The sequence below is a fragment of the Miscanthus floridulus genome, chromosome 9 (genome assembly GCF_019320115.1).
Source record: "Miscanthus floridulus cultivar M001 chromosome 9, ASM1932011v1, whole genome shotgun sequence".
Classification (NCBI taxonomy): domain Eukaryota; kingdom Viridiplantae; phylum Streptophyta; class Magnoliopsida; order Poales; family Poaceae; genus Miscanthus; species Miscanthus floridulus.
The window spans coordinates 129,022,850-129,045,811 of NC_089588.1; the positions used below are offsets into that span (position 1 = coordinate 129,022,850).

General features: G+C 42.5%; 1 protein-coding gene and 1 long non-coding RNA gene across 2 annotated transcripts in view; one reads left to right on the forward strand and one right to left on the reverse strand.

Annotated features, from left to right (window-relative positions):
- Nucleotides 1-22,962, reverse strand: part of LOC136484255 (cysteine-rich receptor-like protein kinase 25) — a 255,407-nt gene that overhangs the window by 231,144 nt on the left and 1,301 nt on the right. The window contains exons 2-3 of the mRNA XM_066481482.1: nt 9,359-9,378; nt 476-517 (exon numbers count right to left, since the gene is read on the reverse strand). Coding sequence (XP_066337579.1) covers nt 476-517; nt 9,359-9,378 — 62 coding nt within the window. The remainder of the gene's footprint in view (nt 1-475; nt 518-9,358; nt 9,379-22,962) is intronic.
- Nucleotides 7,416-9,768, forward strand: LOC136484263 (uncharacterized). The gene is made up of 4 exons (XR_010765847.1): nt 7,416-7,476; nt 8,211-8,253; nt 8,544-8,706; nt 9,519-9,768. It is a non-coding gene; the product is annotated as an uncharacterized lncRNA (long non-coding RNA).

Consider the following 22,962-nt stretch of genomic DNA (forward strand, 5'->3'; position numbering starts at 1 on the left):
TTCACGGATTCCTCGGTCATGAAAAGCCGTTGGATCCTCGGCACAAACGGAAGGTGTCGTAGGACTTTCACGGGGATCATAAGCTGCCTCTTCTGGCCATCTCCAGAGTCTACCTCCAGGTACCTTGAGGATTTACACTTTGGACAGTACTTTGCATCCTTGTGATCTTTCCTAAATAAGACGCACCCCTTCGGACAAACATGTATCTTGTCATATGGCATCTTAAGCATACGAAGTAGTTTCTGTGACTTGTGCAAGTTCTTCGGCAGAATGTGCTTCTCCGGTAGCATGCTGCCAAACACGGCCAACATCTTATCAAAGCCTTCGCGACTCAGATTTAACTCAGCCTTCAACCCCATAACACGTCCAATGGCATCCAGCTGAGAAACCGTTGTACTCTCATGAAGGGGTTTCTGTGCCCAGTCCAACATTTCGTAGAAGGCCTTAGTGGCTTCCTCCATCTCCTCCTTCTCACGTCCTTCTACGAAGTGAGCTTGGTGAGTGTCATCTATCATGTCTGCTACTCCGGTATCATCATCAAAAGCCTCGAGGCGTGGTCTCACCACCTCCGCTCTTATACGATCTGCTTCACCATGGTGGATCCACCGGTGGTAGCCAGCCGTATAACCATTGTACACAAGATGTTTACCCATGGTCACCTTGTCTACCCTTCTGTTGTTGTCACATTTGCTACAAGGACACCAAAGTTTAGAATGTCCTTTAGCTACACCCGAGCTCCATGCATGTTCCAAGAAAGCATCTATCCCATTCACCCACTCAATGTCAAAGTCACTCCTGCTTCTTCGGCCCGTGTACATCCACTGACGGTCTTCCATCCTTCCACATATACAGAACATAGTAATGTAACCATCAATTGCATCTACGCGGTGCTCCTACTCTCTAATAGGTGAGGATAGGTCCTAATCCCACCCACGGATGCGTAGATGAGGTTAGTTTCCATGCTCCGCTCCCTATCCGAGACAGAATTTTGGCAGCACCTCCCCGCTGTTCTCCCGATGCACGTCCTGCAAGGGAGAGTGTGTATCCGGAGAACAACAGGGGTGATGCCGAAACACCATCTCGGATCGGAGCGGACCATGGAAACTAACTTATCTACGCATCCGTGGGCTGTCCAAAAAACGTGGACAATCCGAAATAGATACGGTCGTAGATATACAAAGATCTGTATACCTCCAACCGTATCTCTTTCGGATGGGAGACACCTAACTAGGTTACGCGACCAAAGACCACATACGGATAGAGGGGTTATACCTAGGGTGCCGGTGAGGTCAGGGTAGCGGGGCGGCGGAGAGTCGGTGCAGTGGCGAGTCGACGCGGTGCAGGAAGACCCGTAGCACCGACGAAGACGATCGAGGTCACCGAGTCCCTCCCACAGGTCCTCCTACAAAAAAGGGCAAAAATGGTTAGTGTCGACTCAAAATTTCGGCAGCACCTCCCCTGCACGGGGAGGTTCCCAAAACCTGCAAAAAACATGGCATAAAGGCCAACAACCACATATATACCAAACATGGACACGAAGGCCAACAACCACCAATATATCAAGAGGAGCCATGTATTTTAGTTCTCTTTCCATTCAGATGAAAGTATTGAAGTAGTACAACAACAATTACTACTAACCCTACAACTACTACTAAAACTACTACTAACAACTACTTAACTACTAACAGTAATAATACTAAGAACTACTTAACTATTAACAACTACTACTACTAACCACTACTACTATTTACTAACTACTACTACTACTAACCCTACAACTAACACTACTAACTAATACTACTAACCACTACTACTTACTAACTACTACTATTTACTAACTACTACTACTACTAACCCTACAACTAACACTACTAACTACTACTACTAACACTACAACTAACTACTACTAACTACTAACTATTACTACTACTAACCCTACAAGGGTAGGGGCTTACCTTGGTGGCAAGAACGACAAGAGCGAGGGCCGACGACGACGGCGGGGATGACCGCAGCAGCGCGAGGATCAACGGGCGGTTGGAACGAAGCGAGGATCGATGGGCGGTCGGGTCGGCACCTTCCTCTTCTTCCTCCTCCCCTTTCTCTTTCTTCCTCTCTTCCTCCTCCTCCTTCTCTCTTCTTCCTCCTCCCCCTTTTCTTTCTTCCTCTTGCTCCTCTCCTTTCCTCCCTCTGCTGGCCGGCCGCAGGGGCGCGGGCGCGGGAACGCCGGGGTGCGGGCGGGGGCCCGCTGGGCCGCCAGGGCCGGGCGAGAGCGCCGGCCGGGCGCCACGGCGAGCTCGGGGCGCGGGCGCAGGGCCGCCGGGGGCGGGACGGGGGCGCGCGGGGCGGGCCCGGTAGGAGCTCGCCGGCTGGAGGGGGACGACGCGAGGGCGGGGCGGGGGGCGTGCCGAGGGCGGGGCGACGCGGGGGCTCGGTTGGGAGATAGAGGGAGGAGAGGGTCAGTTGGACCGGCCCGTTGTGGGCCTTTAGGTTAGAAGCTTTGCCGAGTGCCGGGCCCAGCGGCACTCGGCAAAGTTTTTTATATTTTTTTTTAAATCCTTTGCCGAGCGCCCTGTGACCTAGCGCTCGGCAAAGACAGTCTTTGCCGAGTGTCAAGGTTAGCACTCGGCAAATTAAATTTTTTTTTTGTTTTTTCTCCCCATTTTTTCCTGGGCCTTTCTACAGTAATTGAAACTCCATTTCAAAATTTGGGACAATTTTGAGTTTTTTTACTATATTTCCTTAATTATTTTTGTTTCGTTGAATTTTTTCGACTATTTCAAATTTGAACTGCATGTACATGAAATAATGGAATCTGGCCATTCAAAAAATGGTATTCATGATGTTTGGCGTATGTTGAGGCCGTATCCAGGAACTCGCATGAAATTACAAGCATCTTGTTGTCGTAACATGGCGATGTACTTGCGGTAAAAGTGTATTTAAATTATATAAAATCCAAATGAAGTCCGAAAATCATGAAACTCGTCGAGGTGTCTTGTTATCGCATGTGGAGGCTGTGGTAAAAAATTGAGAAAGTTTGAAGCAAGTTGTGACGTCGGATGCCTAAAAGCCAAACATCTCCATATGTGATCACAAGTGGAGATGTTTGGCTTTTAGGCATCCGACTTCATAACTTGCTTCAAACTTTCTCAATTTTTTACCATGGCCTCCACATGCGATAACAAGACACCTCGACGAGTTTCGTGATTTTCGGACTTTGTTTGGATTTTATATAATTTAAATACACTTTTACCGCAAGTACATCGCCATGTTACGACAACAAGATGCTCGTAATTTCATGCAAGTTCCTGGATACGGCCTCAACATACGCCAAATATCACGAATACCATTTTTTGAATGACTAAATTCCATTATTTCATGTACATGCAGTTCAAATTTGAAATAGTCAAAAAAATTTAACGAAACAAAAAATAATTAAGGAAATATAGTAAAAAAACTCAAAATTTTCCCAAATTTCGAAATGGAGTTTCAATTACTGTAGCAAGGCCCAGGAAAAAATGGGGAGAAAAAAAATAATTTTTTTTTTAATTTGCCGAGTGCCAACCTTGACACTCGGCAAAGACTGTCTTTGCCGAGCGCCAGGTCACAGGGCGCTCGGCAAAGGATTTTTAAAAAAAAATTGCAAAAACGGTTAAAAAGTCTTTGTCGAGGGCCTAACGGTGATGCCCTCGGCAAAGATTGACGGTAGAAGACGGACATCGTGTCAGGCGGTGTTGTCGAGGGCCGGCCCTTTGCCGAGGGTTTAGCCCTCGGCAAATAATTATTGTTGCCGTGTGCTTGTCTTTGCCGAGGGTCAGGCCCTCGGCAAAGACTCTTTGCCGAGTGCCCGATTATTTGCCCTCGGCAAAGGGACAGGCCCTCGGCAAAGATGCTCTGTCCGGTAGTGATCGGGCCTAAATCAACAGGGAACCTGCATCCTAGTGGGACACCGTGTCCACGTGAAATGAATAAAATAAGCCAGATTAAGACTTGGACACCTTAGACCTCCATCTTGGTCAATAAACAGTTGGAATTATCCTAGTCCATATTGGCATCCCTATCCTCTTTTAATCCACACCACATTCCAAAAACATCCTTCATATGCATGAATCGAAGAATAATACATTCAATTCAATAAATATATAAAACTCATATATACAAGACATTGAGAAAACCAAGCTGTCTGGCTCTATTTTTTATGCTATCATGATGAAAAACTAAAATAGCAGTAAATTTGATCAAAAAGTCTTCTATACCATTCACATGTATATCCTCTTTTTATTACTTATTATTACCAGCCAAACTAAAGTTGTGGCCCTACCTGTTGCAACATTGACAAGTTAGGTTAACTGTACCTCGCTTGTGGCTGCAGCATACAACATCTCTTCAATTCGCACAGCTTGCTTTTGAATCTCACTCAGGCTCTGAAGCTCTGGTATAGGCAGATGCGTCCTAGTAGCACAACCTAGTAGCACAACAAATGGCATAGAATTTGTTTGTGTACAGCTATGAGACTATAACGACATTCCTCATATCCAATCAAATAGATGGGGAAAAGGAAAAACTAGCATTCGTATTTAGTCAATTGAAATAAGGGCAACTTTTTCATAGCACTGAAATCATGGCCAATACTAAAAATTTCACTAAAACCCTCCAAATCCCTTCCACGTCATTGTTGATCAGTTGGGCAGCATCTGAGCACAAATAGATATTTATTTTAAAATTTGCTACAGGACATGTAAAATGATGTTGAGCTGCTTGCACACGCAAAAAAATGGAATATGCTGGCAGTCATATTGCGATTTTGTGATAAATTGCTGGAAGACACCACATCCAATAAAACTTGGTCATTTCCCACCCGAGAGAGGAGAAAAATTGTGCTTTATTGATTTTTTTACTGGGTCCATGTCATTACCCGACAGCCCAGCAAGATGGAAGAGTGAGAGAGGTGGCCCATAGTGGCTTCTAATAGGAAATTTACGGTACGAGGGCTTTCGAGACATTTCTGGCCCATGTGGTTGTTTGCTGCACTATGGGGATGTTTGCTTCCAACCTTGAAAATGACAACTTGCCCAAGCAGTGACGCTAAACGTTCAATTTTGGGTCAGATCACTACTGGAAACAGAGACTTTGTCGAGTGCAAAATTCTTTGCACGAGTGTCAAAAATCAGGCACTCGACAAAGACCTTCTTTGCCGAGTGCTGCACTCGGCAAAGAATTGCACTCGGCAAAGATTTCTTTGCCGAGTGCCGGGCACTCGGCAAAGGACTTCTTTGCCGAGTGCCAGACTCTCGGCAAAATCTCTACACTCGGCATAGGCTGCCCGTGAAAACGGCGTCCGGTCACGGCCTTCTTTGCCGAGCGCCAGCAGTTAGGCACTCGGCAAAGATTTGTTTTTTTTGTTTTTAATTTCTTTGCCGAGTGCCCCAGATCTGGCACTCGGCAAAGATTTAATTTTTTTTAAAATTCTTTGCCGAGCGTCTCAGATCTGGCGCTCGGCAAAGAAATTTTTTTTATTTTAAAAATACTTTGCCGAGTGCCCCCGGGACGGCACTTGGCAAAGATTTAATTTTTTTTATTATTTCTTTGCCGAGTGCTCCTGTGCATGCACTCGGCAAAGAGGAAATTTTTAAAAAAATTTAAAACATTCTTTGCCGAGTGCCTGATGGCTGGCACTCGGCAAAGACGCCCTTTGCCGAGTGCCATGCCCCGGCACTCGGCAAAGTTTTTTTTGTTTTTTTGTTTTTGGCCTCCAATTTTTTTGTGCAGCCTTTTTAAAGCACCAGGAACTCCTAGTTACAATTTGGGGATTTTTTGTGGCTTTTTGTTATATTTAGTTACTTTATTTCGTTTACTTGAATTTTTCGAAAATTAGAAATTTGAACTGCACGTGGTACGAATAATGAGAATTTAATGATTCAAAAATTGATAGTCATGTTAGTGAGTGTTGTGAGAGGCCGTATCCAGGAACAGATCCCGAAATTTCGGACATCTTGTTCACGAAACATGTCCGCGAAATTGCGTGTGAAGTGTTTTTAAATTCTATAAAAAGCAAACGAAGTCCGAAAATCATGAAACTTGTTGAGATGTCGTGATATCATATGTGGAGGCTATGATAAAAATTTCAGAAGATTTCGTGTACGTTGTCACGTACGATGCTTACAAACCAGGACATCTCTACATGTGAGATCTGATATCACATATGGAGATGTCCTAGTTTGTAAGCATCGTACGTGACAACGTGCACGAAATCTTCTGAAATTTTTATCATAGCCTCCACATACGATATCACGACATCTCAACAAGTTTCATGATTTTCGGACTTCGTTTGTTTTTTATAGAATTTAAAAACACTTCGCACGCAAGTTCGCGGTCATGTTTCGTGAACAAGATGTCGAAATTTTGGGTCCGTTCCTGGATACGGCCTCACACTAACACTCAGTAACATGACTATCATTTTTTGAATCATTAAATTTCATTATTCGTACCACGTGCAGTTCAAATTTATATTTTTTGAAAAAATTCAAGTAAACGAAATAAAGTAACTAAATATATCAAAAAGCCACAAAAAGTCCCCAAATTCTAAGGAGGAGTTCCTGGTCCTTTAAAAGGGCCTGCACAAAAAACTTAGAGGCCAAAAACAAAAAAAATAAAAAAACTTTGCCGAGTAGCCGGAAAATGGCACTCGGTAAAGGGGCTCTTTGCCGAGTGCAAAAATAAGACACTCAGGCAAAGATGATTTTTTATTTTTTTTAGAAATTTCTCTTTGTCCGAGTGCCTTCGCAGAGGCACTCGGCAAAGGAATTAAAAAAATAAAAAATTTACCGACGGCTGGATCGGAGCACTCGGCAAAGTTGCCTGTTTGCCGAGTGCCTCCCTGATCCGGCGCTCGGCAAAGGGCGCGGGTGGGGCACTTAGCCGATTTCGGCCGGCCGGGCAGTCCAAGCCCCAGACAGCCAGCCAGCCATCCGCGCCCATGCCGGCCCGCCCCCGCCCTCGCCCCCGCGCCGCGCGCCGCCCTCCGCGGCCACGCCGGCCCGTCCCCGCCCCCGAGCCGCGCGCCGCCCTCCCCTCCCCGTGCGCCGTGCCCGCAGCCGCCCCCGCGCCCGCCAGCCATCGGATCGCATCTCGTCGGAGCCCGCTCGAGGACCTCCGCGCAGCCCATCGCCGCATCGACCTCCTCAAGGTACACGAGTCACAAGGACTCTCTCTGCTCTCCTCCCGTTCGCTATTGATTCGTCATCCATTTCCTCTCCTTGCCCAGGCCGAAGCCGTTATGAACGCCGGCGGCCTCCGCCGCTGCGTCGAGAGCGTCGAGGAAAAGGAGGCCGTGGCCGCCGCACGCGCCGACCTCTCCGACAAGAGCAGCAAGGAGTGCCGGCTTACGAGCGGGACCTCGAGCGCGCCATGGAGTCCTGCGACGACCTCGCCAGGCTGAACGACGATGACCTCTGCGCACGCCTAAACCAGAACGTACATGTCAGTTACCTCCTCTATTTTTTTCGATCTAATCATGCTACTAGCCTATACTGCTTGCGTGCCTCGATCTGATCTGATCTGTTTCTACTGCTATGCACTAACGAGTGCGTCTAATCGCAATTCACAAACAGCTAATGATGTCGAACCACTATAAGTCATTGGGATGCATACAAGCTCTGTCATTTGTTTTTATTATTCAGGCCAAAAGCATGTTTTAGAATTTTATTTAGGGATTAACCCCGGCTTAATCAGCCAAGATATATGTTTTTGATGATGTTCATCATATATAGATCTAAAAAAGGCAAGAAAGTATCTGGTTAATACATGTAGCTATCCAAATCACTTGCAGGGTAAATTAACAAATCAGTTCCAATTATAGATATCAGCACGTATCAGTACAAAGTTCAGGAACTGTTTTCTTATGTACTGTTATTAATCTACTATTGTGGTGCCACCATGAACCAAATTAGAAGCACATATTGGTAAAGAGTTAAGTGAGCATAAGCATGCTAGAATATATATTCAGCAATCTACACAAATTGAACAAGATATATGTTCATGTTCTATCTATCAGCCACAATGTATCTGCAACCCCTTACTTCATCCGAAACATTACAAAAAAAGGAAGAGCTCTGCAATGTTCATCTCAGTGAACTGTTGCTGTGTTTCTGTACTCTCCCTGCTACCATTACCGGTTTGTAACTAATTAGCACTGTATTTCTATGGATCTTCAGTTTCAGGTGATTCTCCTTAATCATTTGTCCTCCTAAAATCCAGGTGATTCTCCTACTATTGCCGCCACAATAATTTTAAAGAATTGTGCTTAAAAGACTAGAGCTATGGCTTGTATTTTTCTGCATCAAGATGCCATCGCATATATTAAAATCCAGAGAATAATAATAAGGTTTGAGAAGCCTCTTTCAGATTATCAGAAAGCAAATGTACAGAGTAGATTTATTATGGTGAGATTGCTAATGGATTAAATATTGTACATGTTCACTACAGCAATGTCGTAATAAGTTCTTATCTTAATTACAGCTTTTGTTCATGTACTGATGTTTCTGCAGGTGTTCAGAGTTGCAAACTAAATATTAAAAATGACTGGATACATGGTTCAGGTAAATCCGCTAGCATTTCATCCATATTTTTTCTGGGTTATTTATAGATTTGGTGATGCAGTGGGCTTCAGTATGCTTTGTGATAGAGCTGGCAGCAATGACCATATATCAGGTATTATTCTTAATGTGTGCAGATCCAATGTTTGTTTGGGGAATAGCTTACATTTGTAGTAAACACCACAAAGATAGCATTGTTACCTGACCATGGTAAATCGTTTGTCTATTTCTACAATGTTGGTTGTGGTATACCGACCAATTGTTGGTCGTTAATATTATGTTTTAGCGACCATTGTTCGACGCTATAGATTGGCTGTGGTACAGTGTTCTTACACGCTTCAATGTACTAGTTGTTTAACTTTAACATTTCCGTTAGCAACAATGGAAACGAGTCAAGGCAGGCAAGACTTCCTACCACACTCATAGATTTGCTATTTATCAACGCCCTCGTGTCTTGGTGGCGATGCTTGCCTCGTGAGTTCATCAAGTCATTCATCACACAGCAACAGATCTTCACCGGGTAATGCTGGCTTGTCCTGCCGGAGTCATCGAAAACTCATCACCTTCACCTGGAACACCCAGGATACTCACAAGATCAGCATGTTATCATAAGCGAAACATGTATTTAAGTCTTACTGCTTATTGAAACTTTACGCAATTTAAAAAACTTTACTAAAGCAGTATTATTGTTTGTACCAAAATTGAAATGTCATGTTTGTTCCAATGGTGCATACGTCTCTTATGCTAGTAAAAAAGCACTTCCTAACCATATGTGCAATATGGCCTGCTGCTCATTCTCTTATTTAGCACTACCTGTCTAAATAACTCTGCATAAATAACTCTGCATGTAGGGAATGCTTTTTATTTTTTATTTCTGTTCTATTTGATTTAGAAGCTTAGTGCTTTGCTCTTTTCTTTTCTTTTCAGCAACAACAATCAGCAATAGCTATGCTATAATTTGTAAGTTCTCTTGTCCAGGTATTACTAGTTCCAGCAATTATCAGACTAAATGTTATTTCTCAAATGATATTGGGTCAACTTGCCTTGTCTTTCTATGGATTCAGATTTGAATTTTTTTTTCTGTATTTTGGTATGATCATGACAATTATCTTAAATAATATTTTCAATGGGTGTAGACTTTGGTTGAGTACCAAATAATCAATTTCATCACAATTTGTAAATGAGGAAATGTCGCTAGCTACATCCTGAATATTATAAAGAATAGATTTCATGATGTGAGTACATTTTATAAAATCCTTCAAGGTTTGCAAAGACAACAAATCTTGACTGATATCTCCTCAAACTGTGACCTAAACAAGCATTATCCTTGCCTCTGAATTGCATTGAAAGTAGACGTTATTGATAGGACTGTAAACTATAAAGTCAGTAGTAAGAACTGACTGCTTGCATTTGGTAAATTTAAACTTATTTTATTGCCATATAACAATCTGATTCGAATATGTATGATTCACTTGCAAGGTTGTTAGCAATGTCAAATGGCCTGTTCAGAAACTTATTTTATTTCATTTGCTTGGATTTGGGTTTTGGAACTCGGTGAGGACAGGTGCAAGTCCATCAGTTCTTGTGCTTCTCAGGTTGTGTTGGTCCATCAGTTCCTTGTGCTTCTCACTTCTCAGGTTGTGTCGGTAGTTAGCTTGTCTCTGTAATTGCAAAATTACCTCAGTTTCAGTACATGCTTTTCAGTGAAGGCAGAACGAAATAGTTGAAATGGCTTTGCATGTACTTGCAGTTTGGTTTCAAGAGCTAGCAGTTTATAGTTTTGGAGCTTAGTGGATTTTCAAATGCTAATTAGAGCTTTTGTTAGCCTAGGTATTGTTAGATCTATTTAAGCTCATTACTTGGTACTTATTTTCTTTTAGTTCATTATTGGCTATTTTTTTTTTGTGCTGTTTGGTTCATTTGCAGGTTAAAGCAAGGAGTAAAGTGAGCAACATGGGAGCTTCATATCTTTTTTAAAAAAAAAAATTCAAACTTTGCCGAGTGTCGGCCAGAGGGCACTCGGCAAAGAAATTTTTTTTAAAAAAAAATCAAACTTTGCCGAGTGCCGGCCAGAGGGCACTCGGCAAAGATTTTTAATCAAACTTTGCCGAGTGCCGGCCAGAGGGCACTCGGCAAAGATTTTTTTAAAAAAAAAATTCAAACTTTGCCGAGTGCCGACCAGAGGGCACTCGGCAAAGATTTTTTTAAAAAAAAAAATTCAAACTTTGCCGAGTGCCGGCCAGAGGACACTCAGCAAAGAAATTTTTTTAAAAAAAAATCAAACTTTGCCGAGTGCCGGCCAGAGGGCACTCGACAAAGAATTTTTTTTAAAAAAAATTCAAACTTTGCCGAGTGCCGGCCAGAGGGCACTCGGCAAAGAATTTTTTTTAAAAAAAAAATCAAACTTTGCCGAGCGCCGGCCAGTGGGCACTCGGCAAAGATTTTTTTTTTAAAAAAATAAAAAAATCTTTGCCGAGTGCCTGCAGGGTTGGCACTCGGCAAAGCCACCGTCAACGGATTCGGCGCCGTGACGGTCGCCTTTCTTTGCCGAGAGCCACCGGGACTCTCGGCAAAGCCTTTGCCGAGTGCCCGATAAAAGACACTCGGCAAAGAGGTCTTTGCCGATTAATTTTTTGCCGTGTGTTCTTTGCCGAGTGCCACATTCGGCAAAGGCTTTGCCGAGTGCAATTAGGCATTTGCCGAGTGCCTCAGGCACTCGACTAAGAACCTGAATCCAGTTGTGGATGTGCTTGCCTGGTCTCGGCTCTCATTCGACGCTACAAACCAAACAACCCCTGTGTACTCTAGACCTCACTTGGCGAGGGCAACAATTATGAATAAAACTAAACTACGCCTACCTATTCTACTCGTCTCTCTCTCAAGCCACTAGTGATGCAAATCTGTCCAATCTCGTCGGAGTGCCACTAGTGTAGCGAGGACTATGATAGTCAATTTTCCCATCTCTCTCCTTCTCATTCTCTTCTTCCACAACCTTCTCAACACATCATAACGAAATTGCCTTAGCCCTAGATCAAATTCAGACTCAGCCCAAACAAAGGCAAGGAGCATAGGGCTATGGTCATAGCCGTACACGACAACAATGCTCGATGCTACTCTTGCAAACTCTCATGGCATCAAGGCCTTGGCAGTCGACGCCTATGGTTATGAGCTGCAGCCGCAAGTGGCCAGACACAATTGAGGAGCTTTTGGACTGGCACCTCGTGAAGAAGCCCATGGCGCAAGTAGATGCATGCTATGGCCATCCCTCAAGCCCTATAAGACACCACCCTTCTATTTACCAGCCCCTACTACCCTCGGCCTCACCTCATACCTTGCTGCCATTGTCACTAGTTTTTGACTTGCATGCTGCAGTGTGGTTGCCGCCTTTAGCCGTTGTTTGCTCCCAATTACTCCACCATGGAGAAAACGCCGAAGTAGCCCATAGGCACCACAAGCTTCTCTTAGTTGCCACACACCTTGACCGCTCCTCGTATTCTATGTTTCATGACTCAAGATGGCCACCTAGCAGGAAATGTCTGAACTCGCCATGCTGTCTACTCCCACTCTGGCCAACGTGCTATCTTGTAGCCATTCGTCCTTGCCCATCCAAGATGCCATGCACATAAGGCGCTCGACCGCCTCGCTAATGCGTCCATGCCGCAAGATCGACTCGGTCAAGTCGAGTTCTCATGAGATGGCTCAGGAGCACTAGATGACATTTTTGCAAATATTCTCACTTCTCTCATTCAAATTTTTTTTATTTTAATGGACGTAGTGTCTTCTAGCAATTTACAATATTGCCAGAGATGACTACCAGCATATTCCACTTTTTTCTGTCTATGGATAGGTCAACATCAGTTTACATGTCCAATAGCAAAATTTGCCTCTATTTTTAATTAGAATCAACTAGTCTATCAACACGTGCTCCCACACAGACAATCTGAGATACTTAAGCAATAGAAATCCGTGTTTAATATATAGTAATTAATAAAAATTACTTCATACAATTAACTTTGATTTGAACCTAGTGTTACAAACATGAATAGTTTTGTCATTGGCATGAACGAAAGAGATCGTCGTGGCATAATTAATGATGTAACATTAGTTTGATTTTATGGTTGGGTGTTTTCCTTCATTTGTTTTGTGTCCTAGTATAGCTGGCTTTGTGCAGTATATGGCTGTGTTGGATGTCCCTCCTTTAGAATTGAACTATGTAGATAACAATATTAAAATGTTAGTTCACCTACAAATTAAAAACTAATAACATGATTGAGTATTGGATATTCAGGTTCGTATCTTCAATTGTTTTCATTAATTGTAGTCTTTCTTTGATTTGTCTGATGCAATTTTTTAGGTTAATCTGAAAGAATATATACCGTTGGTATTTGGCTTGCCATTTGTTGGTTTCTAATCTTTTGCTCTGTGAATGGCTGTTGTCGACATAGTTTAAAGCCCTAGTTTGGTTTTGGATGATTGATGAAACCTAGGGATTAATCCTAGTGCTAAGTGTGTAGACATGAAAGGATGGTCCCATGCCAAGTGTGGAGCTAGAAGATGATCATAGTGGATGTTGATGACCAAAAGATGATCTTGTGCTCAACTTGGAAAAGAAAAAAGAGAAAAACAAAAACCCTTTGGAGATCAAGGCAAAGGTATTGCTTAGGGTTTTGGTTTTGGTGATCAAAACACTATAAAGAGTGTGATCACGCTTAGGATCGATGGCCATACTATGAAGAGGGGAATTCTTTGGCTAAGCGGTTTATCGAGTGCCACTAGGTGACATGACTCTTGCATATGCATTAGGGACCTAGTGTGCTAACATTTGACCCTTGAAAAATGCGTGCACACAAGTTTTACACTTTGTGGTTCGCAACTTGGAAGCAAGGGTGAAGTGGTTGTGGACTTCGAAAAAGAAAAGGAGGCGTTGGGGTTAAGGATGAAAACGGTCGGAAACGGTCGAAAAACTCCTAAATTGTTTTCTACTTTTACATTTGAAATACGAAAACGAAAGCGAAAACGGTAAAACCGGACACGAAAATGAACGCGAACTTACGAATTATCGAGAATTTCGAAAACGAACCAATTCGAGTAGATTTATGTCGAACACGGTCGATATACGAAAACTCAATACGGAATACCGACCCGTAGACCAAGTGCATGACTAAGTCCATACATGATCAAGTTCAAGTGCATATAATAATTAACAAGTGCATATTATAGAAACATGAACTCAAACTGAGTCAGAATAATTTTATTAATCTTTTTAGAATAGATGTAGTATTTTATTTTAAAGATTTATTCAGATTTTTCTTTTGAGTAACAAAGATTTATTCGGCTGATGCAAAAACTATCAAATGATTGACTTTGCAGGTGGGGGTTAAACCGATGAGCTTGATGGGCTATGGCCCAGGTGGGCTTTCGTGTAGATGCTGCTGGTTTCCTAACATTTAGCACCATCTCGTGAGGTGAAGAGAGATGAGGCTGGGTGCCGAGAGATGGGGCTGGGTGTCGTCTATAAGAGAGGGCAGTTGGCCACCAGTAGAAAGAATGCAGCTGCGTGGTGAACAACCTATAATTGGGCTGTATGACCTGTGCAGTTGACCAAATTTGGTTTAAACCAAATTTTCAATTCAGAATATTTCAAATTAAAAGTAGAAAAGTAGAAAATGGTCGAAAAATGTTTAAACCGTTTTCTACTTTTACATTTGAAATACGAAACATCTGAAATGCGAAAGCGAAAATGATAAAGTCGGACAAGAAAATGCGGATTCGATCGGATTAAATATAGAAAATGATGCGGTTCGGTTTAGGATATTTCCGTTCCGTTTTCATCCTTAGTTGGGGTGTGATCGGACGCTAGATGCGGGGTGACCGGACGTGTCCGGTACTCAACCCTAGGTCTCGGTCAGTGGCGCTACACCGACGGGACGCTGGGATTGGACTCAGACGCCGAGTCCGATCAGTGGTTCCAGTGGAGGCGTAGCTCAGCTCGGCGATCGGATGCAGGAGTTATCGTGCAACCAGACGTGCAGGGCCTGCGTCAGGTCGACGGTGACGTACACTGGCATCAGCATTGCAGGTGCGTGCGAAGGAGCAAAGTGGCGACCGGACTCGGTGGCGCATCTGGTCAGCTAGGACCTGACACGTCCAATCTCGTTTTTCATGCTCTGGATCCTCTCTATTGTTGATCGGACCCTGGAGTGGTCTGCGTTGGGTCAGATGGAGAGGCGCATCCGGTCAGCAGCTAATGCGCGCGCAGAGGCGCATAACGGTCAATATCAAACTGTGTGACGTGGCACTCGCTGGTTGGCTCAGAGGAGCGGCCAGACTCAGCGACTGGATGCTGGGGCTACATCCGATGCCCCTTCGACAGCCCAACGTCTCTTTGAGCCTTGGGACTTTATAAATAGGTGGTGGCCAGCTTTGGGCTCTTTCTCTTGGCACTTTGACATACTTAACATCCTTGTGAGCCTATGCAAACACCTCCCACTCATCTTCATTATTGACTCATCATCATAATAAGATTGGGAGTGATTCCTAGTGCATTTACTTGAGTGATTACATCTAATGGCACTTGGGGATCGTTGTGGCTGTGGAGTTCTTGTGACTCTTGTTGGTTGCTGCCACCTAGATGACTTGGAGTAGCGGAGGAGCATCGGCATGAGTTGGTGATTGTTCGTGGTCATCTCCCGGTGATTGTGATGGGTCTTGTACCTTCTCGGTGGGGCGCTGAAAGGTAACTCTAGTAGATTGCTCATGTCATTGAGTTACCTCACTTGTGGGTAGGTTCTTGTGGTGTATAATTATGTGGATGAGGTTCGTGCAACACCTATTAGCCACCGAACCACCAAGTGTTGGTCGACACAACGGGGACTTACGCGCTAGCAAGCACGTGAACCTCGGGAGAAAAATCTTATGCCTCTTGTGTGATTGGATTTCTCCCGGTGATTGGATTGACTTCATTGTGATTGGTTCATTCCTCGACACGGTAGTATAATCACCCTACTCACTCTCTTACTTTACTTGCAAACTAGTTGTCAAGCTCTTTAGTCTAGTTAGTCTTTGAGAGCTTGTTAGTTTGGTTAGTGTAGCTCTTTAGTTAGTTTTTGAGAGCACACTAGCTTAGTGAGTAGTGACCTAGCTTGTTGAGTGCCTAGTGATCATAGCTACTCGAATTGTTGGGTAGGTGGCTTGCAACCTTTATAGAGTTAGAGCAAAATTGTATTACGCCATTTGTCATACTAATCAATTGTTCTAGTGTCTTATAGAAATTTTAAATAGGCTATTCACCCATCCTCTAGCCATATTAGGACCTTTCAGTAGTTAAGTCATTGCTCTGAACTCCTTGGTGCATTTCCTTCACTACCGGAAATCGGCACTTTGCCGAGTGCCGGAGGCTTTGCCGAGTGTATTTTATCGGGCACTCGGCAAAGACGGTCTTTGCCGAGTGCCAAATAAAATACACTCGGCAAAAAAAACACTCGACAAAATGCGTCTTTGCCGATTGCCTTTTTTCTGGCACTCGGCAAAGATGTATTTTGTCGAGTGCTATTTTTTGGCACACGGCAAAATGCGTCTTTGCCGAGTGCCTTTTTTTCTGGCACTCGGCAAAGATGTATTTTGCCGAGTGCTATTTTTCGGCACACGGTAAAATTTGAATTTTTAAAAAACCTCGGATGGAAAAACTTCCTAAATGAAAATTGTAGATCTCCAAAAGTTATGAAACTATGTAGTTGACAACTTTTTGATTTGAAATCATCTTATCATGCAAAACTACGTTTGAATCTCTCAAATTTGAAATTCGAATTTTTCAAACGACCTTGGATGAAAAAACTTCCTAAATCAAAATTGTAGATCTCGAAAAGTTATGAAACTTTGTAGTTGACCACTTTTTTATTTGAATTTATTTAGGGCCTCAAACAAGCAATTTACTCTCGGTTTAGTATAATATATGAGGATAGATAATGGAATCTATACAAGTGATAGTGTAGTGTAGTGGTAGAGCAGCAGACACGCGAGGGAGAGGTTGTGAGTTCGAATCCCACCGGCCACGTTAGCCGCGAATTTAGCGCAAAAAATGCAGCGACTTCGATGGAGACGGGCGGACGCTGGCCGGTGGCGGCCTCCCCCAAAAAAAAATTTTGAAAATTTTTGCTATTATTTTTGGGTTTTTTTCGCATTTTTAATCCGCCGAGTGTAAATCTTTGCCGACTGCTTTTCCGGCAAAGACTTTGCCGAGTGCCCGACAAAAAACACTCGGCAAAGTCTGTTTGCCGACTAAAATTCGCCGAGTGTCGTTTGCCGAGTGTCGACACTTGGCAAACCCTTTGCCGAGTGTTTTTTAGGCTTTGCCGAGTGCCCCTGGCACTCGGCAAATATCCTGATTCCCGTAGTGAAGCTTGCACCTATGAATTTTTTTGATAGGTATCTCTTGCATCCTAGAAAAGGATGTGCCAACATTACTATATTTCCATCATGGTCAAATGTTGTACCACTTCTTTCAGGATCATCTTGCGATGTAGATGACTGCTTAGGTTGGCATGATGTTCTCCAATATAGCTTTTGCTATATATTTGATTAGATATCATGACAATAATTGGATCCTCGTATTAATCAAAGTAGTATTTAATGGGGAAGTTACATGCAGAAGAAAGGAGAAGCATTGGTAGATTACAATGTTCATCTCTGCAACATCATTGTAGTTTCAACTTTTGAAGGTCACATGTGACTGTATTGTGCATCAGTGTGCCATTGAAGCCTTGCTGGTGTTTGCTTGTAGTCCGTATTTATTAGTGGGATTTCATTCCCCAGCTGTTGGATAGATTTGTTTCTATATTCTTTTGACCAAATTCGGAGCATAGATTAGTTAGTTATAGGTATAAACTCTCTCATCGTGTGATATATATTGCATTATAGTATAAAGGATTTGTAAAATAAAAATATAAAATGGTAGGCACCTCAAATCACGCGGACGAAAGTCTTTTCTAGAAATAAAGTACATTCGAATTTTGTATTCTATCTAAGTTACCTTAAAATCTCTAGAATACATTGCATTAAAGGATAGAGTATTTTTTATGGCTGGTTGTAATGTCTTTTAAGATTTTTGTGAGATGTTGGTTCACATTTATTAATTGCATGTCCTCCAGATGAATACATTGATTCTTTAAGATCCAATTGGTTGTAGGATTCAACTGGCCTGTTCGCTGGTTGGTTTCTAGGCCGGTGCTGTTTTGTTGTGAGAGGAAAACACTGTTGGCTGGCTGGTTTGGGCTGGCTGAAACCAACAAGCGAACAGGGTGAACGTGTTATGATAATTTTTTTTTAAAAATAGTACTACCTCTATCCCAAAACGAACGCAACTACGTGTTGCATGCCAGTTAAAGTGTTTCACGTTCGACCAAGTTTATAGTGAATAATATTCACATTTATAGCTCTAAATCAATTTATTATGAAAGTACATTTCATAATGAACCTAATGGTATTTATTTGATAATATAAATATTGATAATTTTTTATCTACAAATGGTCAAACTTAATATATCAAAACATACCACTATGCTAGAATTGCATTCTTTCTGGTATGGAGGGAGTATATATTTTTTACTACACTCTCGCTACTACAATGGCATAAAAAGATTATAGTTTGGATAGCGACAATTAAGATGTTAATTTTATTATATAAAATAATTAAATATTGTGTAGTAATATTGTAAGGACACAATGTTTTAATCAATGTACAATACACTTATTTAAATAGCAATGGTTATTAATTTATTTCGTAATAACTTATATTATTATATATGGCATAATATTTTAGTCAACATGTAATAAACTTATTTAAAATGCAATGGTTATTAATTTATTTGTTCTAATAATATTAGTATTTACACGTAGATTTAGAGGTACTTTTATTTTTTATAATAGTAAATTTGGATGATTTAGATAACCAAAAGTTTTACTTTATATTATCTCTGTAGTGACATATATATGTTGGTAATTTAGATACAAATTTATGGGTATTTTGAATTATAGTTCTAAATGGCAAAGGTGCAATAAAATTATTTAGAGATACAAATGTTATTATTATTTTCTATATATTTAGTCAAATTTAAAAAAAAATCTAACTCCGTGAGAAGTGGAACATACGTTTATTTTGGGATGGAAGGAGTAGATGATAGTTTATTAATAAAATACCAAGGGAACGGGTTTATAAGACTCATCTGATATTTTATTAATACATACTCCCTCTGTCCTATAGTACAATGCATTTTAAGAATTTTAAGGTAAATTAAGAGAAAACATAAAAGACGCATGTATCTTTATTTTATTTCTTAATCAGACACTATTATCAACTTGGTTAATGGTGATTGGTTGATAAATGGAAAGTATTTAATGCAAAATTAGTTTTTGTCCTCTAGAATGTATTATATTTGAGGATAAATTTTAAATGCTAAAATGCACTATATTACAGGACGGATGGAGTATAGTTTTGTTAATACATATATTCTATTAACTAACTATGAACGTCGTTACTACATGTATGATATTTTAATAATTTACTGCCAAATGACGTGATTATATATAATAAGATCCAACTCATCAAATATGTTATTAACTAATTGTGAATGTCGATAATGTGATTTTTTTAATACATATATTTTGTTTTATTAATATATATGTTTATTAACTAACTATGGAATAATGCTACCAGTGACGTGAAGAATAGGACTCCTCCAATATTTTATACCAACTAATTAACTATGCACGTTAGTACTACAATAAAGATTTTCTCCAAACCGTCAAAGTTTTATTTTCTCAAAAAAAACATTATTTTATCTATAATGGCAGAGGTGGGTAATTTCCTAGAAAACAAAATAGATCCAACGGTGATGGATGGCTAGAGTCTTTGATTTGGTTGTCCGATGTTTCTGATTAATGTGAGAATTTCTAGTATTTATCTTTTTTTTTCTAACGCATCTAGTGAGGATTAACATGGAGGTTCCATTGGGACCTCTAATTAGTAATAGTAAGATATGTCTAATGATATATAGCCTATGTTTTATTTTTAATGACTATTGTTACATCATAGGGCATTTATGTTTTCCTTTACTTATATAAGCTGGCTTATGGCTTATGGAAAAACATCACCCTAGATGCTCAAGAAATATGCTAAGCAGAAACGTCTTATATAAGCTGGGCTAGTAATCGATAAGCTTAGTTTAAATAAGTCAAGGATCAAACGAACAAGCCCTTAATATGACTATTGATACTATTTATAACTCATATTTTTAATATGACTTACAATGTACTCTATTGTTGTTTATATGTATATATATAGTGAGTATACACGTATTTCAACAAGTGGTTTTTTTCCTAAAATTATTGGTAACAATGCTTATTTTGTTTTTATAAAATACACGTGGTGTTAGAAATGTGTCAAATATTTATTTTTACTAATTGAAGTTATAGTGGATTTGTGTGATAATTAGCAGTAGAGGGTTATGTAAGCTAGATATTGGCTCTTGTAAGCTGGCCTTTCTATAAAAAGAGGAGGGGGCTGAACTTGTAACCCATCACTTGGGAGAAGCAACACAAAGTGACCGGCTCGCGGGAGTGCTGACGGCCCGGGCGGCGGGTGTGACTGTTTCGAGAAGGAGCGCCCGTAAGCTTGCCCCAGGATGTAAGTTTCAGCCGAACATCGTTACCAAAAAAACGAGTCTCTTTGTGTGTGTTATGCGATCTCCCGTGAGCGTCTCGCCTAGAGACAAGCAATCGCTTCTGTTTTAGGCACCGATACCACAACAAATGATAACGTGAATAGACAATTAAACCAACTAGGTATCTAATTGCGAAGAAATTGATTTCGAACTATCCAATCGTATCTATATCTAAAGATATATTCAAATCTGTATCCTAGCTTGCCTGACAAACAAAAAAGAAAAAAAGTTTCGTGAGACTGGAAGCAAAGGAGAGGGGGCGTTACGTACAGCATGATGACCACTCTATTGCGAGTCACCGGAGGTAACTGGGCACGCCAGTCGCCTCCCTCTTGGGCGCCGCCGGCGGCAGAGTCCGTCTCCTGGAGCAGCACGCGCCCGTCGCCACCGCCGTCGTCCATGCTGCTAGCTGTCTGCCCTCTCCTTGTGTGGATTCCATCATCCGGTTTTAAGACTGTCGCCAACGGGAAAACGCAAACACGAGACCTATTCCAAGCATTTGAGTCACGTACATGCAAAGGGTCACGCACCCAAAACCGCCCTTCCCCAACAGCGACCCCAAAAGAAGACTCCCAGTTTCCTTCATCTTCGTCTTCCCTGCGTCCGGCCGCCGAGCTGTGAGCTCCGGCGCTAGATCCAGTGAGAAAATCAAATAAAAGATTTGAGCAAGCAGTGAGCAGCAAGCAAGGGCAGATCCGCGAGTCGTGGTACCTTTGGATGCCGAGATCAACGAGCTCCTAGATGGCGGCGCGTAGAGGTGCCTCACGGCGGCGTCGACGGCGGCCTCGTCGTCCTCCCCCGCGGCGGTGTAGACCTCGGCGAACCGGCGCACCGTGCGGTGCCTGAGCTCCGCGCGCGTCGGCCTTGGAAGCGGCAGCCGTCCGCGTGGCGGTGAAGAGGCAGTTGCCATCGGCGTTGACCTCCCTGCCGTGGTCGAGGCGGAGAGGGGCTTCCAACGCGACGACCGCGCTCCTAGATCAGGTGGAGGACGACGACGCTACTGGTCCTCGAGCGCCCAGACCGCGTCCCAGCCCGTGGGCGATGTGGAGGGCTCGGGTGGAGGGGGCCGGGGAGGACCAGGCGAGGAGCGGCAGCGGCGGAGCGGGGGCTGGGGATGGCGTCGCCGCTTCGGGAGGGAAGGGAGAGGGGAAGGGAGAGAAATGGAGGGAAGGCAGAGAGAGGGAGGAGCGGAGGCAGGAGAGCGGACGGCTCCAGGATTTGCGTCGTCTCTTCGTCGAGACGCTTATTTGCGTTTCGGATCAGATCGAATGCAAAATGCGTCCTCGGTTTGGGTTATCTGTTGGAGTATGTTTTTGCTACCCAAAACACTATGTGCGACCTATTTTTGGGTTTGGGTAACCTCGTTGGAGTCAGTCTAAACCTGAGGAAGGCTGGAGGAATCGAGGTGAATCCTGAATGTCAGTGGGACCCACAAGGCCAGGTAAAAAAATAGTACGTACTTTTCATTCACCTCGATTCGAACGAAACAAATTGCGCGTGGCTGGCTAGGCCACGTCTCGATCTCAACCTTACCCAGCTAAGCCAATCGACATGAACAAGAACAAGAACAAGAACAAGAAAAAGCATATAATTTCTTTATATCTTATCAAGAACAAATGATGTGTACAAGTTGCATCGCCAGAGGCGTGTGGATTTCATTGACAGATGACAGGCATCTTGAAAATTGCATGACTCTGCCTGTGGTCTACATCAGTGGGTAATGATTGCAAAATAACATGAAAAGAGTAACTGTACAGGTTTGAAGAATTTGAGACTCAGGTACTAGTACTACATCAGTGGGTAATGATTGCAAAATAACAATGCAAAAATGATATCAAGACATGTCTGACATCTTGATTACTATTGCTATCGATCTCTGCTATGGAGGTTTTGGCCGGAACACGCAGTTCGTCTATCGTTTTGATGTTTTCATGGTTCAGTTCTTCTGTGTGGACTGAACTGAAGAGGAAAGGATGGTATGTATTGACAGCAGCTGACACTTCTAGATGACAAATGATCCTTATTATCGCTCTTCCAGATGACGCATTTCTTCATCTGGGTATAGCTTCCAGTAGCAACAACATTCGTGTTTTGCTCTGTTTCAGAAAATCTGAAGATACACAGACAGGGCATCAGGGCAAGACGTACACTGAATGAGAAGATGAGATTATTGCAGACTGACAACATACTGAATTGCGTTTGTTAAATTCGTAACCTGAAAGAATGTGAAGTAAGTGCCACGGGGGCACGACGTATGTGGTCCTAGTCGTCCTTCCTAACCTGTTGAAGGCTCGACGCTTGGATCTGTTGCGCCGGCATCAGCGCCTGCTGTGGCCCTGGAACTTTGCACTCCTGATGAACCAAAAGGTAAGCTATGTATGCAAACAGGTCATCAGAAGACTCGAGCGGTAAATCAGTGCCCGAGAGTGAGAGTTGGTCAGCTAGTAGTAACTCTGAATGTGTTGAGCCCATGAGGAAAGGAAAAATTCAACATACCTATTTCGCACACAGAATGCAAATGCATTTTCACCTGAATTCAACAGCTAGTGATCCGATAAAGAGGACCAACAATTGCATACTAGCTAGCGGTTCCCAATGAAAAGGTGCTAGCTAGATCATTGTTATGTGTTAATAAGATAAGATGAGAAAGAGTT